This window comes from Xiphophorus couchianus, chromosome 22 (assembly GCF_001444195.1).
Source record: "Xiphophorus couchianus chromosome 22, X_couchianus-1.0, whole genome shotgun sequence".
Lineage (NCBI taxonomy): Eukaryota > Metazoa > Chordata > Actinopteri > Cyprinodontiformes > Poeciliidae > Xiphophorus > Xiphophorus couchianus.
This window is the reverse complement of record NC_040249.1, coordinates 24,658,695-24,675,778: the sequence shown is the minus strand read 5'-3', so window position 1 is coordinate 24,675,778 and position 17,084 is coordinate 24,658,695. Positions and strand designations below refer to the sequence as shown.

General features: G+C 42.7%; 2 protein-coding genes and 1 long non-coding RNA gene across 17 annotated transcripts in view; 2 read left to right on the top strand and 1 right to left on the bottom strand.

Annotated features, from left to right (window-relative positions):
• Positions 1 to 14,504, top strand: part of LOC114138023 (protein NLRC3-like) — a 28,691-nt gene extending 14,187 nt beyond the window's left edge. For 10 of the 13 annotated variants that reach the window (XM_028007029.1, XM_028007023.1, XM_028007017.1 and 7 more), the window contains one exon: positions 150 to 588. In XM_028007029.1, the coding sequence (XP_027862830.1) occupies positions 150 to 165 (16 nt within the window). In that variant the 3' untranslated portion in view covers positions 166 to 588. Of the gene's footprint in view, positions 1 to 149; positions 589 to 1,259; positions 1,262 to 5,313; positions 5,497 to 10,456; positions 10,485 to 14,368 lie in introns of those variants that run through there. The other 3 variants (XM_028007021.1, XM_028007020.1, XM_028007022.1) reach the window with 3 other exon arrangements.
• LOC114138089 (uncharacterized) lies at positions 2,340 to 4,073 on the top strand. Its single transcript, XR_003594157.1, has 3 exons — positions 2,340 to 2,428; positions 3,349 to 3,435; positions 3,525 to 4,073. It is a non-coding gene; the product is annotated as an uncharacterized LOC114138089 (long non-coding RNA).
• On the bottom strand, positions 7,216 to 16,582 carry pcgf5a (polycomb group ring finger 5a). Of its 3 annotated transcripts, XM_028007090.1 has the most exons (10): positions 16,220 to 16,582; positions 14,077 to 14,117; positions 12,699 to 13,224; positions 12,150 to 12,246; positions 12,010 to 12,065; positions 11,458 to 11,517; positions 11,227 to 11,384; positions 11,049 to 11,147; positions 10,283 to 10,372; positions 7,216 to 7,542 (listed from the first exon to the last, which is right to left on the bottom strand). In XM_028007090.1, exons 3-10 carry the CDS (start codon positions 12,811 to 12,813, stop codon positions 7,495 to 7,497), a joined length of 723 nt encoding a protein of 240 aa, XP_027862891.1. In that variant the 5' UTR covers positions 12,814 to 13,224; positions 14,077 to 14,117; positions 16,220 to 16,582; the 3' UTR covers positions 7,216 to 7,494. The 3 variants fall into 3 exon arrangements, with proteins under 3 accessions (XP_027862891.1, XP_027862890.1, XP_027862892.1); XM_028007089.1 differs by lacking the exon at positions 14,077 to 14,117; XM_028007091.1 differs by lacking the exons at positions 14,077 to 14,117; positions 16,220 to 16,582 and adding an exon at positions 15,404 to 16,201.
• Positions 16,583 to 17,084: the final 502 nt, after the last annotated feature.

The window sequence follows — 17,084 nt, the reverse complement described above, 5'->3', positions numbered from 1 at the left end:
CTGATCAGCTTCATCTTGGTCACAGCTCTGAGATCAGTCTGACTGCAGCCTGGAAACCATCTAGTGGATGTGCTGCGTCACTGACTGCTGCTGGAGAGAGGCTGGAAACACTCACTGATCTGCTCTCTCCTTCCTTCTTCTCTCTGCAGGTTTGGATCTCTGTAAAGTAGAAAATGGTCTCTGTGTCCTGCTGATCCTCAGAGGTTGAAGCTGCAGCAGTTTGAGTGTAAAGAGACTGACTGGATCATGATGATGACCTCTGACCTCCAAGATTTCCCTCCTGTCTATTTTCTCATGTTTGTCATTTAGTGTCTGATATTGTTTGTCTCTTTGGATCAATAAAGATCCAATTCAAACTGGGATCCATTTAGAGGCTTCATGGAGTTTGGATCTGAACTGGATTCAACTGGAAAGTTGATCTTTTTTCTCTCTGATTCATTTTCATCCTGGAACCAGAAATGGTCTGAGAATGGAAACATGGGAATCATTTTCAGTTCAGCTTTGAAGCCATGAAAGACACTTCAAACCTCTTTTCTCTGCTGCTTCTTCCTTCTGCTGACATGAAAATGTTCCTCAAAGCTCCACAGATAAAAAGATGCTTTACTGGAAACTGCAGAGAAACTTCAGTTTCCATCAGAGAAACCAGTTGAACCAGTTTAGAACTGGATGTCCCACAGAAACTCTGATCTTAGAGCAGTTTTCAGGAACATCCAGAAAATATGTAAAAAAGATTTTACATATTTTCATATTTCTATGTTAATTCTAAAATCTAAATAATGAAGTTTTGCATCATAGTCATTGATTCTCAGCTTTAATTTCTCAGTTTGTTTTGGTTTTTACTTTTTTAACTCCATATTTCATGTTTTGAGTTTTCTAGAGAACTTTAGGACTCGATGTGTCACATCAGGCTCTTTACTGGGATTTTACTGATTTATTCAAACCTCAGAGAATCACTGGGATAATGTGCTGATTGGTTCATGTTTGATTTTCATAATTCTTCTAATGTAATGTGGGTTGCTGGATGTTTAACGACCAAATAAAGTTTTTAAAAAATCTCTGTGTTTTTTCTATGCAGCTGACTGTGTACACATATTATAACTAAACCTTAATTTTAATCCTCCCTGCCATTTTTCTTTTTTTTAAGTTTTCACATTTAGTTTCAAAGCTTAAATTAGTAAAAGCAGAAACATTTCAAGTTCATTTCAGCTTTAAGCTACTAATTTAGCCAGCAGTTTATTTTTGCAGTATTCAGACTGAAGATGTTTTGAAAAAACAGATGAGAACTATTTTTTTCAATCAAAATTCGATTAATTAAATCAACTATTGAATTAGATTAATAACTTGTATAAAACTTTGATTTCTGTCTGGTTAATGGTGCAGCAGATTCTGCAGGGGGCGCTCTGGGGCCTCAGTGTTCAGGTCAGTTACAGTCTCAACTCCCAGAATCTTCTGGTTCCTTCCTGAAACGATTTCCTGCAATAAAATGTTGGCTGGAAATGAGCAGAAAACTGAGAAAAAAACCTGAAAAGGTTCAAATCTGACCTCAGAGTTTCACAGCTCAGATCACCATGGAAACAAAGAGAGGAAAACATGGAAGGAAAGGAGTTTAATGTCACCTGGAAGGGGGCGGAGCCTCAGGGGAGTCTGGGGGCGGAGCCTCAGGGGAGTCAGCTCTAGTCAGGTTTGGATCAGAACCGGGTCAGACTCCATGTAGCAGCAGAGCAGAGTCTGGATCAGGTGAGTGCTTTGGTTCTGGTCGGGTTCTGGTTTCCTGCTGATCAGAACCAACAAACTGACAGCAGATTTCTACAAACTCTCTTAAAGCTGCAGTTTCCAGTTGCTGAGCTGAACTGGTTCCAGTATCTTTACTGGTTCTGCTGCTGTTCCTCCTGATGTCAGAAACCTCTGACCTCAGAGACTCACATCTGGTTTTAGAGGAAGAATTGAGCTGAATCAGGAAAAACTGGTTTCCAGGATGAAACTGCAGATTCTGGTTCAGCTGCTGAAGAAAAGCTGAAAACTGAAATTCCAACTTTATTCCCAGTTGATCTGATTCTTTGCAGCAGCAGCCGGATCTTTCTGGAGAATCTCTTTAGACACTTTGTCTCCTGCAGAGCAACAACCAGCCTCTGATGACATCACCAGAGGCAACCAACCAACTAAAATCAACTAACTCTTAGTCTGAAGGTGTGACTACCTGCAGCATCACACCTGAACTGGCTGCTTTAATTAGATCCTCTGCAAGCAAACAGCTTCTTCAGGTGTTTACTAATAATTAATCAAAAATCGACTTTAGATTTCTGATAGTCTTAAAAGAGACAAATTCTGCTCCTCTGCAGTTTGGTTGGTTCAGTCAGTAAAGTGCTGAACTTTGAATCTGGTGGTTGTTGGTTCAAACTCTGGTCAGGAAAATGTGTAAAGATGCCAGGTGAGTATCTTATCTCAACAAGCCTAGAAATAAACTCAAAAGCTTCTTCAAGCTCTTTTTACCTTCAGGTAAAGAAAACATTTAATCTTTATACTGAGGTAAAAAATACAGTTTTTAAGCATTAAAGTGACTCCTGGTGGATTTCATGTTGAGCCCAACATGTGAAAGTTACTGAAGTTGAGCTGATTGAACCTCAACAGGTGATTTTGATGAAGCTGCAGCTTAATGAAGCTGAAGAACAAGTGGAGTGAATCAGTGGAGAGACTTTCTGTCTGCAGCTCTGTAAAACTGAATTTATGTTAAAATGTCTTGCCATACGTCTATGGCTTCCAGAAGCCAGGCTGAGGTCTAAACTGTCGGGGTATGGCAAGCCGTTTTAACATAAATTCGGTTTTACCGCCATTACATTCCAGATATCTCAAATTGTTTTATGACTAGACGGTTTAGAGATTTAAGATATCTCTAATTACATTCTGACTAGTTAAAATGACGTCAGATTTACCTTTGAGTTGTATGGAGACTTCAGTTCAAATATCTACAATGAATTACTGACTATCTGAAATACACATGTCAGATATCTAAAATTAAATTATGACTAGTCAGGAAGTAAATTCAAGATATCTAGATTTTAGTTTTGACTAGTCACAATTCTAATTAAAGATATCTCAAATGACACCATAATTCAAGATATCTTAAATGTATTTTTGGATAGGAGATATGTATTTTTGACTAGTGAAAACTAAATTATAGATATCTTAAAAGCAAATAATGACTAGACAAAACTAAATTAAAGATATCCTTATTATTGTGGATCTTGTCCTGTGCATTTGTGAATTATGGGACAGTTTTAGCTCCATAGAAAGCTGGAGCAGACATAAGCGTCAGCGCTCAGTTTCTCTGGGAATGATGATAATTCACAGCCATGGAGACATGAAGGGAGCGGCTGCTGATCCTGATCATCTGAGACAGCCCGGCCTGTAAACCGACCCGATAAGCTTCTGATGGAGGTGAAGGAACTTTGATATTTATTCTGATTACAGCAAAAACATTTCACAAATGTAAAAGTTTTATCTTTGATTTGATGTTTTCTGTCCAGTTTGAGTCGGAACGCAGAGAAACTTGGACCAGATCTTCACGACTCCTTCAGTTACTGAAACATCATCCTCATCATGTGATGTCATTAAAAGTCCATCACAGCAGAACCTGGTTGCATGTCTCATCCCTACACACACACACACACACACCCACACACACACACCTACTCAAGATTAAGTTATTCATGTGTCAAAGCTTCTGCATATTTTACATATGTTCTACATGGTGTCACACACACACCTGCTGCCATGAAATACCCACAGTCTCTCTCTCTCACACACCTAGACACACACACCCTCACACACACACAGTATGTCTTTCTATTTTCACTGGCACTTTGCATTGACCTCTATTAATTTCTACTGTCTGACCTTCACACTGTAAAAACTAAATCTCATTACAGTATTAAGTATTTTTGTTCTAGTTTCTAGTCTGAATATCTTCGTACATTTGAATTGAGACAAAACTTACTTACAATAACAGAAGTTCATTTTAAGTTAATTATTTTTCATTTAATTTATACATTTTCACATAATTATGAAAAAGTTGCAGTTTCACTGGCAGATTATTTTACTTATGATAAGACATTTCTCCAAATTTTTTATCAACATTAAAGCTGCAGTATGTAATTTTTATAATACTTTTTTACATAAGTTGAAAATGTCTCTATGTCAAATGCGCCTTTATTTTGCTGGAAAGTTACTGATAAGTTAGTTTTGTCTTAATTCGGGTGTATTAAGATTTTTGCACTAGAAACTGGACAAAACTACCTGGTAATTTTTGTGTTTTTGCAGTGTACCTTTAACCGAACCATTACCAGTACAATCCTGACCCCAACCCAACCTAAACTCAAATCACCTGACCATTCCCAACAGTTTTTTCTTTAATTTAACTTTACCTAAAACTTAATTCACACCCTGTTGTCATGACGATGAAGCACCACTAACCCTGAACCTCTCATTTTCACATGCCTAACCCTGAAAATGGGTGTGCTGACATTCTGGACCACATCGGCCGTCCAGACAGACCGACTGTCTGCTGCCAGGCTGATGATGAACATGTGGCCTGTAAATGCTGGACATATTGATGATGTCAGCAGACAGTCATGGTTATAGAGGTTAAGATGAAAATATGACAGCAAATTCCTGTTTTAACAACCACAGATAAAAATAGATAAAAATATCTATTTTTAAGTAAATGTGTTTCTTAAAAGTGACGGATTAAAGTCACAGTGAGCGCCTGTTACCCCGGACAAGCCCCCAGTAAGTCAGAATGACCTCTGACCCGCAGCCTGTCTGCAGTCGCACCGTAACAGCGTCGGTGTATTTATGAGTCACCAGCTTCAAGTGCAGTTGTTGACTCAGAACCTGAACCTGACGTTGCCTGAAACGGGCCACCAGCGTAGAACCCGCAGCTGATCGGAACCAGCAGCTGACTGGACTGTGCTGGACGCTACTGATGGATCTACAAAGCAGAAAACCCAGAAACAGACAACAGAGATGTTTAACCCGACGTTAGAGCTAATAAAATGATCCAAAAGAACCAACTGCAGAACCTCAAAAACAAGAAAATTCTCCTAGAATCTACTTATTAATTTAAATACATACAGTAAAATACAAATGAAAGAGTTGAAATAAAATAAAATAAAACAAAAATAATTACATAAAACAAATAAAACCATCTGGGGATGTAGAGCAGAACCAGAACCAGAAGACCTGAGAGGTCTGGAAGATTGAGACGACAGCAGATTTTAATCTGTGATTTATAAACTAATGAGCTTATTGTCTCAGTGAAGGACTGTAGAATTGGGTGATGTAGAACTGGGTGGTGTCTCTATCCTCCTGGTTCTAGTCAGAACTCCAGCAGCAGAGTTCTGGACGGTTGGGTTGTCAATCATACCTGTGAAGACGCTGCTGCAGGAATCAAAGCTTCTAAAGAGAAACGCCTGGATGAGTTTCTCTGATCTGAGACTTTAGTCCTCTGGTCCTGGAAATGTTCTGCAGCTGCTAGAAGGCCCACTTTGTAACTTTATGTGGCTCTGAAGGTTCAGGTCAGAGGTCAGAGGTCATCCTGATCTCTAGTTTCCAGCTGTAATAACTGAAGCTGTGTGTTGACTCTACGTCGTTCCTCTTTAGGTCCAAGGATAACAATAACTGAACTTGCTTTACTTGCTCTCTGTCTGTTTCTTGCGTCTTCAGTGAAACAGCTACTGGTCGTCAGATCAGCAGCAGAACAACCGAATCTTCTGCAGGGTAAAAATAACCGAGCGGCTCAGACTGTAAATAACACAAACATCATCAGGATCAGAGAGACGCTCCTCTCCTTCCCTGCTCTCCTGGAGCAGCAGACGGATATTTAGGTCTCATTAACGTCACAACGTGAACATCCAGGCAGGAGCAGCAGAAATAAACCAGGAGCAGATAAAGATGTTTACATCCTGGATCGGCCTCATCAGCGAGGCGTTCAAGGACCGTCTGCTGTTTGAGTTGGCATCAGGGTGGCACACAGAGAGGTGGCGAGAGGCGGGACGGGGTCAGGTCAGGAAGCTTCACGTTTCAGAGGAACATCTGCAGACGGAGACGCTGGAGCAGGTTCACCTCAACAAGGACTCATCCTGCAGACACACACAGTTATTCATGTTTGAACAGTTTAGTTTTCAACTACAGGGACTCAAACTGCCTTTTTAAGGGCTGGGGGCCCGTAGCATGTAGATGTTTCTCTGCTTCAGCACATCTGGCTCCAGCATGAACTCGTTAGCAGAGCTCTGTGTGCAATGAAGCATTGATGAAATTGATCAAATGTTTCCATTTGAGTTCAGTCACAATGTCTGACAGTTTTAAGCCGACAGTTTCCTGATTGAAGGACGGAGTCGGCAACCAGAGGGTGAACTGGGAGGACAGGCAGGAGAGAAACACGTCCCTGTCCCTCCTGTCCTTGTTGTCCCTCCTGTCCTTGTTGTCCCTCTTGTCCTTCCTGTCCCTCCTGTCCTTGTTGTCCCTCTTGTCCCCGTGTCCTTTCAGAGTCACAGTCGTCCCTGCACTGAGAGCCTCTGTGTCCGGCGTCCTGGACGGCGTCCAGCGCTGCAGGGTGAATTCAGCTCTTTCTGGACCCAGAGAGGAATCCTTCAGTCTGGATCCGTTCAGATTCAGAGGCAGAATCAGAGATCTACTGGATCTACTTTACTGCAACAAAATTCATAAAATAAAAATAAATAATAATAAATCAGGTGTATGAAAGAAGTCCAAATACAGACATTTACATTTTCTGGAATAATTTGTTTCAGGCTAAAGTTTTATTTTGATGTATTAGAGATGTATTTATGCTTCATCATTTTTATGTTTACTACCTCTGTGACGGAGCTCCTCTGCTTCCTGCTCAGATCAGAACCACGCCCTCTGTTCCTCACAGAGCTCGGATCCGTCTGCAGAAACTTTCCCTTCTGAATTCTCCCAATGATGGCTGAAGGTTTGAGCTGCAGGTTCAGATATTTTTTCTCAGCCTTTAATGTTTTGTGTTCCTCTGAAGGGCATCAGATCGGTCAGAGTCAGACAGACCCAGCAGGACGTTTGTCCTGAATAAGTCCAACCGGGACAGAAACAGCTGGCAGGGAGAGCTTCCTTTGGAGCTTCACAGCACAAACTTTGTTTCACTGATTATTTCAGGAAGAATAAAACCAATAAATGGAGACGAAGCAGTAGAAAATCAACATTTAATCTACAGTTAGTTAGACAGGCAAACTGGAGATATGATCGTTCCAAACAGGATTTTAGGCACAGGGACGTACATTTAAAAATAGCATATATTATAGCATATATTATTCTATGTAGCATAAAGGCTTTTCAACGCAACAACAGAAGCACTTCATCATTGGCTGTACAAAAATACATCTAAATCTCTCTTTATCTGCACTTTTAGGCGTTTATGTGTCGGTGTGGAGACGTTGTATGGATGCGTGTTTGTGGTCCTCCTGCTCAGCCGAAGTCGATCCGCGGCCGGTACTCCAGAACCATCGGATACGTCTGAGAGGACCCACAGGAGAGAGGGAGAAAATGTTGGAGGAATAAAATCAATATTTAAGTTGAAAAAAAAACATCATTAGAAAACCACTGCTGTAGCTTGTGGTCAGGATGTCATTTATTAATAACGTTTACTAAAAAAGGAAACATTTAAAATGATTAATACTCGTATTCAGAGCCGTAGCATCATGGAATTGACCTTTTATTGTCCCTCAGTGGGGAAACTCAGATGTAACTTCCGCTAAGCACGATGTTAGCATAGCGTTGTAGCATTAGCTTCCGCTAAGTAACATGTTCGCATAGTGCATTAGCATTAGCTTCAGCTAAATGCCACGTTAGCCTAGCGCAGACGATGAGGATCTGCCACCATGTTTCAGTGCAGTCTCTGCTGAGGATGTCACACAGCTGCTCCACCGTCCTTCTGCCTCATTCCTCCCAGGAAACAGAACCGAGTCTGATCCGGGTCTGATCCGGGTCTCACCGAGCCTCTGGGTCTCTGACTCTCGTTCTCCATAAACCTCAGAGTCCAGAGACTTCAGAACTGAGACACAAACAGAACTGAAACTGAACGACTTCATGACAGAGAAAAACCCGGAGATCAGAGCTAAATCTGTTGGATCAGAACTGGATCTGTTGGATCAGAACTAAATCTGTTGGATATTAGATAACTGTGTCGCCGTCTCAGACCTGGAGAACCTTAAGGCTGGTTTTAAAAAGTCCAGAATTGGGACAAAAGAAGGCTGAACGCTGGACCACAGTCTGGTTCTGGTTCTGGTTTTAGTTTAAGGGAGTGAAAAGTTATCCAAGCAGATATTTTAACTTTGTTCTCTTTTCTCGTGTTTTTCTTCCATTTGCTTTGTTTCCCAGTTGTGCGGTCCAGGTTTATTTATTCTGGTCTCTCATAGTCTCATGGTCTCGTCATTCCTTTTCCTTGACACTGATTGGCTGAACCTCTAACAGTGGAGAAAAGGAAAATGGTAGATGGTTTCTACAGAGGACATTAATGCATGTTAAGATATATTTGGTGTTTGATCTATATTAATAATGTTTCTAGAGCTTTTTAGAGCACATAGAAACAGTGGTAGTGGTTTTCTTCTGTCGCCCCCTGCTGGTCCAGGAGGACTGGATGCTGCAATTCAATAACTCAATACTCTTTTAAACTAATTTGAATAATTAACTGAACTTAATGTTTGTTTTATAACCAGGATGAATGTCTGATTGGAATTTAAATGACTTTTTTGGTGAAGTTCTTCCAGACGACATTTGTTGTAAATTTGAACTGAATATAATTTTAAATATCCACTGTTGTCTCTGATCCCTGTGAAAACTGTCGTTTCTGACATTTTTTCAGTTTTCACATGGTTACACACATCACACACTCCCAGCATTTTAACCTGACTGGGTTCCATTACTGAGGTCCAGTCAGGTCGGTGTGAGGAGTCCAAACTGGATCATCCTGGAACCGGTCGACTGAATAATCAGGTGGAACATTTTTTTCTGGATCTGAGGAAGGGATCCATTAGTGGGAGTTACGTAACATCCATGAGGTCACAGCTGGAGCTGACGGGCCCTGGCCCGGGATCTGCTGCCCCCTGCAGGCACAGCTGTCTGCACAGCGTAGTTACCCTCAACCAGCAGCCCACACCTCTAACAGGCTTCATTCGTAACGCAGACCTGTGCAAAAGTTTTAAACCATCTCCATCCAGGCATGAAGCTTTTGTCTAACTGTCTAACTTGGACCTGATCCAGAGTTGAGTCAGCTTCATTTTGTAGCTCTTAAGGCCCTGTAGCTGACAGATACTTTGATTTAAGCGTAATATGGACGGTCCTGCTGACCTGTTGTTATTCTCAGAGGGAGGAGTACCCAAAAATTATACTCAAATTAGAGTAAAACAACTTCAACTGATTTTTCTCAAGTAAAAAGTAACCATCCAAAATACATAACTGATCAAATGATCAATTATTTAATATTTAAAAATGATACAATCAAAATACAAAGTTAGGTGGAAATTTTGGTATTTTAAGCACCAAAATTATAATAATTCATACAAGTAACAAAAAATAACAAAATCAGGCAAAAGAACATTTTTCCAAATCAGTTTCTTCCAACATAAAACTTATGAAACTTTTAGAAAACTGCAGGTGTGTGTCTATATCTGGCAAGGTTTTAGTTAAAACATGTTTGTTTGTTTTTAATTCAGTGGGTACATGAGTAAAATAATCTCCATAATGATAATATTTTGTTTTCAAACAAGTTACTTCAGTAAATGTAACTGAGTAAATGCAACTACCATACAGAGTCTGGTAGTTGCTGGTTATTCTGATGCGTTGCTCCTGTGAGAAAACTAAAACTACTCGTTTATGAGTAATGTTCTACAGGTTCCAGTTTCTGCTGCAGGATCTGGACTTTCTAGCAGCAGCTGTAATATCTGTAGTATGACTGAATTTACAGTCAGAAGCAAACTGTAGTTCCTGCTAAAACAGAGAAGTCAGTCAGACAGCAACTGTTCCTCTTCCACTCAAACCCAGACCCACAACCATCCGGTAACTTCCGCCTGCATCCCCACAAACCTTCACTTAACGCCTCGAATTCAGACCAAGTAAAGAGGAAAGTGAACTCAGATCAAACTCCTGCAGCCTCTAGCTCCACAGTGCACAGATAAACGCCTTCCTGATAATTAATGCGTTTGCACGTGCATGCAGACGCGGTCGGCTGAACAGGAAGTGAAGGAGTCTGGCTTACGTTCTCTCCGTGCAGCCGCCACCGGGTCATGTAGATGAACTCCAGGGTGTGATCTCTGCCCATGATTTCTCCGTTGCAGAGCACATCCAGCTGGAAGAACAGAGATCAGTGAGAGTCTGAGTCAAAAAAGGCTGGCTGGAGGGTTAATCACGACAAAGATGAGGAGAGGGGAAGTTTGTTGAGGTGACGAGTGGGAGGCTGCTCTGAATATGCTAACGAGTGAGGGTGTCTGGTTTCTGATCAGTCAGCAGGAAGGAGCCGTTTTATCCTGGCTGACAGGAATCAGTGACTTAAATTTAAATATTACTTTTAGTTTCCAGGGTTTCCAGGTTATTTCTAGGAGCTCAAAGCGTTCTTAAACACTTACAGGTTACCATCAGGCACTGAGCTGTAACATGATGTAACCTGTTACTTTTCTAGACCTTAAAGTTTTACCTCTAAGTTAATGTAACCCGTGAAACCCAGAAAGTTACTCTGTAAGTTTCAGGAAAGTAAACCTGGAGGCTCCAGAAAGTAACCAAGACGATTCACCAGCAAGGTCCCTGAATGCACCATGGAAGTTCCAGAAAACTGGCCTGAACCTGATCAGTTGCTCTTAAACTGTTTTAAACTCGTTTGAAACAACAAACTTACAGATGTTTTTGTTACAGACGCCCAAAACTTTCTGCACTATGATTTCCACATTTCAGATTCTTAATCTTTCTTTTCCTTTTAGATGATTTAAGGAAGTTTAAACGAGGTGCAGAAGAAGAAAACTGGAGCTGACCTCATAAGAGCTCGGCAGCTTGAGTTTAAGACTGAGGAACTTCTTGATGGTTCCCACGGTAACCCTGCTGGAGCAGCGGATGAACCTCTTCATCAGGTCCTGGTTGACAGGAACAGAGCGGTGAGTTAAAGGGCCGTCAGGTTAAAGGTCAGACGTTCCAGCGTGAGGAGCCGCTCACCGTCACGCTGCTCTCCCCGGACTGCCCCGCATTGTGCAGGCAGTCCAGGCAGATGGCGATCTGAGGGTCGCTCCTGTGGTAGTCTCCATCGTCACCGCCCTCACCATCGTCATCAGCGCAGCCAGAGGCGCCGCCGTCAGGAAGACACCGCAGCCTCTCTGGACACAAAGACGGGTCAGGGGTGAGGATGAAGAGGAGTTCTGTTTCGCCAGGGAAACGGACCCGGCCTACCTTGGCCGTTCTCCTTCGGCTGGTTCTTCTTCCAGAAGTCCAGTTCCTGCTGTTCCTCTTCTGGCTCACAGCAATGAAACAAACATTTACAGGAAAACATCAGACAAAACGCTTCGAAGGGATAAAAATAAGGAAAGCATCTGTCAGAAATAACAAAATAAAAAAAACTTTCAGATCTTTTTATAGCTTTGGCAATTTCAGTTTCAGTTCAACCAACAGTAGAAGAAGAGTTCCTCATAAAGGTCGACATGTTGCCTTGAACTATCCTGTCAGAAACATGAACCTTAGAGAAAAAACTTTTGCTCCGTTTATCTCAGAAGGATTATGTCTGAATTTCTACAGAGGACGATGGATGAAGGACTTCAGGGACGATGTCCTCCAGACATGAGACAGTGGATGGACTTCGTCTCTGGTTTGTGTTTCCTACCTCAGATCAGAACTGATATTGTAATAGTTCATGAAACTGACAATGTGAATCTCTCTAACTTCCTCATCTGGTCCTGTTATCCCAAACAATCTGCAGAGGCAGGTGGAAACATCTGACAGACTCACTTTCTCTGAGTCCGGGCACCAGCTTGAAGATGATCTCCTCCAGGGTGTTGTCCAGCCTGAGACCAGAGAGAGGGACAAATGTTACAGAACCAGGTCCGGCAGAAAGAACAGATAAATACCGGATCAGAGGAGAATCCCACCTCAGCATCTCCAGTGGGTTGGTCTCATGGACCTGGATGCCACATTTAGGACAGTCATTGCTCTCCTCAAAGTGCTGCACGATGCAGCTCTTACAGACTGCAAGACACAGCGGTTCAGGAAAATCAGCAGCAGGTGAGATCAGCTTAGATACGACATCCAATCACATGATGCCACGTCTCTGACATACTGGACAAACCCGGAGCTGTGAGGTCTGCTGACAAAAAGGCAGCTTTAACAACCCACCACCTTTAAAAGGTCCTAGTCAAAGACCAGTCATTACACTTCCAACTTGTAAATACTTCCTCAAACCTCTAATGAAGAAATGGTGAAGGATCACAAGTTACTAAATTTCATGTGATCCAGACTTTCCTAAAGAATCTCAAACTTCAGAAATATTATGGTTTAGATAAATCTATGCAAAATTTTAAGGAACTATTCTCCTCCCTACTTCAGCTGCCAGATGAGTTCTGACTTTATGAACCATAAACATGTGACCTGAGGGAACAGGAAGCTGAAGCTGAGGGAACAGGAAGTTGACGTTTACTCACAGGTGTGCAGGCACTCAGTGACTGTGGTCGGTTTGATCAGGTAACCTCGGCACAGGTAGCAGGTGATGAAATGGTTGAAATCTTTTACCAAGTGCTTCCGTCCCGTGGCGGCCATATTTGTAGTTTTCTGTGTGTCTGGAGTCTCCTCCTAACGTTAGGAGACTCGGAGGTCCATTCACAGCAGCAGAGTCAGAAATGAAAGCGCAGTGAGCGTAACGAGCAGCAGAGCGGGTCAAAGGTCCTACTGTATGAAGTCCTGCTCCATAATGAGCCTGAAGTTCAGCAAATGGCACAATCCACTCAGACGTTATTCCATCGTCACCAAACCACCGAGAAAATTCCTCTGGAGTCTCTGTCCTTCACACAGACACATTCCACAGATCCTCAGCGGGGAAAACGACGACTCGGCGAGCTTCACCTCCCAGCCAGGAGGCCATTTTTAATCCGTCAGGGGTCAAAGGTGAGCTAATGAGGAGCCAGCGGGACGAGGTGGTGATGCTGACCTTTAACCTCTCACTGACCTCACCTGAGGAGACGAAAACAAGCATTTAGAAAACAGATTGACCCGTTTCCCATCTGATGAGTCACCAGCTGCAAATTCTGATTCATTTCACATCTTTAAATATTTAAATCATGTCTATAAAGACAAATAAACATCAATCCAATATTAAGAAAAGGAATCAAAAAATGATGTTATTTCATTACTGCAAATAATTATTTTACTAGTTTATTTTTCTATTGATTATTCTGATGATTAATCGATTAATCGGATAAAAATGCAAATTTATCTTTACAGAATTTGTACAGGATTGTTTTTAACCTTAAATGCAAAATATGTTGCATTAAAGTATTGTTTTTGTTTTGACCTTATTACTTACTGTGCTGTTCTTTTTAGTCTGTATACTCAAGTTAACGATTAATTAATTACTCAATTAGTTGACAATAATTGATTCATCCAATTAATCGTTTCAATCCTAATGTATTTGAGTTAGAAATAAAAATATACAGACAACAAAATTATGTTTGTTATATTCAAAGTTCTCCACTTTATAAAAAGAAACATTAATTTATGGAAGTAGCAGGAGAACTGTGTGACTCGATCCCAGTTCATTCCCACTTTGATCAGTTAGAGGAAATTTGGGATTTTTAAAACCATTCTGGATTCTGCTGAGTGTCCCAGTTGCACACACACACACACACACACACACACACACACACACACACACCCCCACACACACACACACACACACACCTTAAACCGGATCGTGACCCATTCCTCTGGACTGGATGGTTCTATTGCACCTAATTGCCAGTAAATGTGTCCGAGCAGAACGTCATAACGAAACAGCTCAGAAACGTCTCTGCTGACTTTATTTACCTCGTCCTGGTGAATCATCTCCATTTCTGCTCTGATCTTTGCTGTAAATTAAAGTGAAGAGCAATTAATGTCAGAGACCGAACGAGTTCTACCACAGACTGATTTATTTCACGAGTCCAGCCGGAGTCTAAATCATAGGAAGAGACAAGAAGAAGATCCAGAGCCAGGAGGGAAGTGAAGCTGCAGACAGAACAAGTCTGGCTGGGAATCTGCTGGAAAAACTCAAATATAAAGGATAAATCTTCAGTCATGCTGTGTTGACAAATTTACAAAATTCTCCAGGTGGATAAAGACTGGATTTCAGTGACAGGAAGAGGAAACGCAGCTCGGCTGACTGCAGAACAGAAACAGGGGTCAAAGTTCAAATGGCTCACAGGAAGCTGGACTTTGTGAAATATGCAGAAACCTTTTGATTTTATCTCCATATGAATACTTTATGTATCCAAACGTTGGTGTGTTTGCAGTTTTTGTTTAAATCAGGCCAGAGAGCAGAGATACACCCAGACTCCCATCACTCCCAGTCTGTTCCACCCAGAATGATTCAGATCTCCAACAGGACGCACAGCAGACACATTCAGGTTTGATTTGGTTCTCACTCATCCTCCAACAAGGTTTTAATATGTTTGATCATTTTTACACACCAGCTGCTTGTTTAGCTAAATTCTGGTCTGTTTTTGTTTTTTAGAGTGGGATTAAGACAGCAGTGCTGCGGGCTATAAAAGAACTGAGCCTTTTCTGCTTCTTACATCACTCAGCAGAGAATCCATCATGGCTGCCACTAAAGAAACTTTAAATGATAATCTGATATCTGCAGAATGAAGTAGGTTTTGGTGACAATATTTTGCAGTATTATTGTCGTAACAGTGAATGTGACAATAAAAACTATTTATTTCATCTTTTTTTAGGCAGCTGCGTGACTGTAACTGGAAGGTGAAATGCATTGTGGGCCTTTTAGGTTCCTTCCGGTAAACTCCTAGAAGCACCATGGCAACACGCTCTTATTTCTGAAATGTTTTAGTTTGGTTCTGTTGAGTGGAAACTGGTGAAATATGACCAAAACCAGAACTGTTGGTTAAATGAACCTGCTCCTTCGTGCATGCACGCACGCGGAGTGGAACTGCTTATCTCATCGTTCAGGCGCGTCACGCTGTACGTCATCTGTGTCAAAACAACATCAGACCTGATGGATGGATAAATGAATTTAATTATTTAAAAAATCCTCACAGTTTCATGAATTTGCTAATAAGAGAATCTAATTGGTTTATTGATAACTACAGCAACGTAAAAGCCCAAACTTTCGGAACCGAACCGCTCAGAAAGTTTTCACCTGTTCATTGATGACGTCAGCCTGTGTCATGGTGAAGCTGTCCTATCAGGAGCGCTCTGGGTCAGAGTCCCTCAGCCTATCTGAGCCTCCTGTACTGTCAGGTCAGATTGAAGCCGAGTCCTACTTTCCTGTCAGGTGCCGCTGCTGTGCGCGCGCGGCCGCTGCGTGTCGCTCAGGTGTTTGCGTGCGCGCGCGGCGCTGCTCCTCCCGCAGAGCCGGATCCAGCCAGTTTGACTCTGCTGCTACCAGAAACTACCCCGAATCCTTTCTCCAGCCCAGAATCCTCCTCGGTGTCCGTCACAAATAACCAGCGACGCGCGCGTGCGCCTGCCTGCTCCTTCGTGCATGCATGCACGCGGAGTGGAACTGCTTATCTCATTGTTCAGGCGCGTCACGCTGTACGTCATCTGTGTCAAAACAACATCAGCAGGCGCCGCGCTGCGCCGTGACACACATGCGACACGTGCACGCGCCGCGCTGATCCTTTGCTGGATCCGCCGCCGTACACGCGCGCAGATTCGCGCGCGCCGCTCGAATGAGGACGGTAAAAGTTACGGAGGATGACGTCACAGGCTTTAAACGGAACCAAGCAGCTCGATTTGCGTGAACGCATCGCGATCCCGCATGTGCGCGTGCGCGGCAACGCACTTTGCGTTTCGGTGGGCATGGTGGGGGGGGCGGCAGAGGAAGACGAGGAGGAGGAGGAAGAGGAGGAGGTCCAGCCTGCCAGGCAACGTCAAAGTTTGTCCAGAACGCGGCGACGTCAGAGGATGAATAAGATGAGAAATAATCAGGAAATAAAAACACGCGGCTCACCTCCACCGGGACGTCCACCATGACGCCGCCTGCGCGTCCCGCTCACTTCAGCCCGGCCCGTGTGCGCCGTGGGAGGACAGAACACGGAACTGGTCGGCTCGGTTCTGCCCCAGTCCGCCCAGCAGTCAGTCAGTCAGGCAGGCAGGCAGAGAGCAGCGGTGGGCGGGGAGCCACTAGGCAGGCAGGCAGGGCGAGGAAACTGAAAGCGATTGTGTAACAGTGACTATCGGCCACAACACACACACACACACACACCACGTACACGCCCGCACACACACATACACACACACACACACACACACACATAAAGCTGTATCTGCCGTGAGGAGATGAAGCACAGCTCATCTTCTTCTGGGTCAGGTTGGTGATGCAGTTTGTTTTATTCTGATGTTGAATTTATCCAAATCGAAGATTTTCTAATAAACAGAAAACCATTAAAGATCTGGTATTATTCTTTATTCTAACTTCTTTATAATTATTCCTAAGACAGTTACAAAGTCGGCCTTCTATCACCTGAAGAACATTTCCAGGATTAAAGGACTAATGTCTCAGCCAGATCTATAGAAACTCATCCATGCCTTCATCTTCAGTCGTATTGATTATTGCAACAGCGTCTTCACAGGTCTGTCCAACAAATCAATCAAACAGCTGCAGCTGATCCAGATGCTGCTGCTGGCGTTCTGACTAAAACCAGGAAGATAGAGCACATAACACCAGTTTTAAAGACCCTCCACTGGCTCCCTGTAGCTCAAAGAATAGACTTTAAAATACTGTTGTTAGTTTATAAATCACTGAACGGCTTAGCACCACAATACATTAAAGATCTGCTGTTGTTGTATCAACCTTCCAGACCTCTCAGGTTCTG

Coding starts and splice junctions, on each gene's coding strand:
- pcgf5a (XM_028007090.1), bottom strand. CDS start 12,813: ATGGCCGCCACGGGACGGAAGCACTTGGTAAAAGATTTCAACCATTTC. Junction 12,066..12,149: donor AACCCACTGGAGATGCTGAG/GTGGGATTCTCC, acceptor CTCTGGTCTCAG/GCTGGACAACACCCTGGAGG. Junction 7,543..10,282: donor GGCGGCTGCACGGAGAGAAC/GTAAGCCAGACT, acceptor GGGTCCTCTCAG/ACGTATCCGATGGTTCTGGA.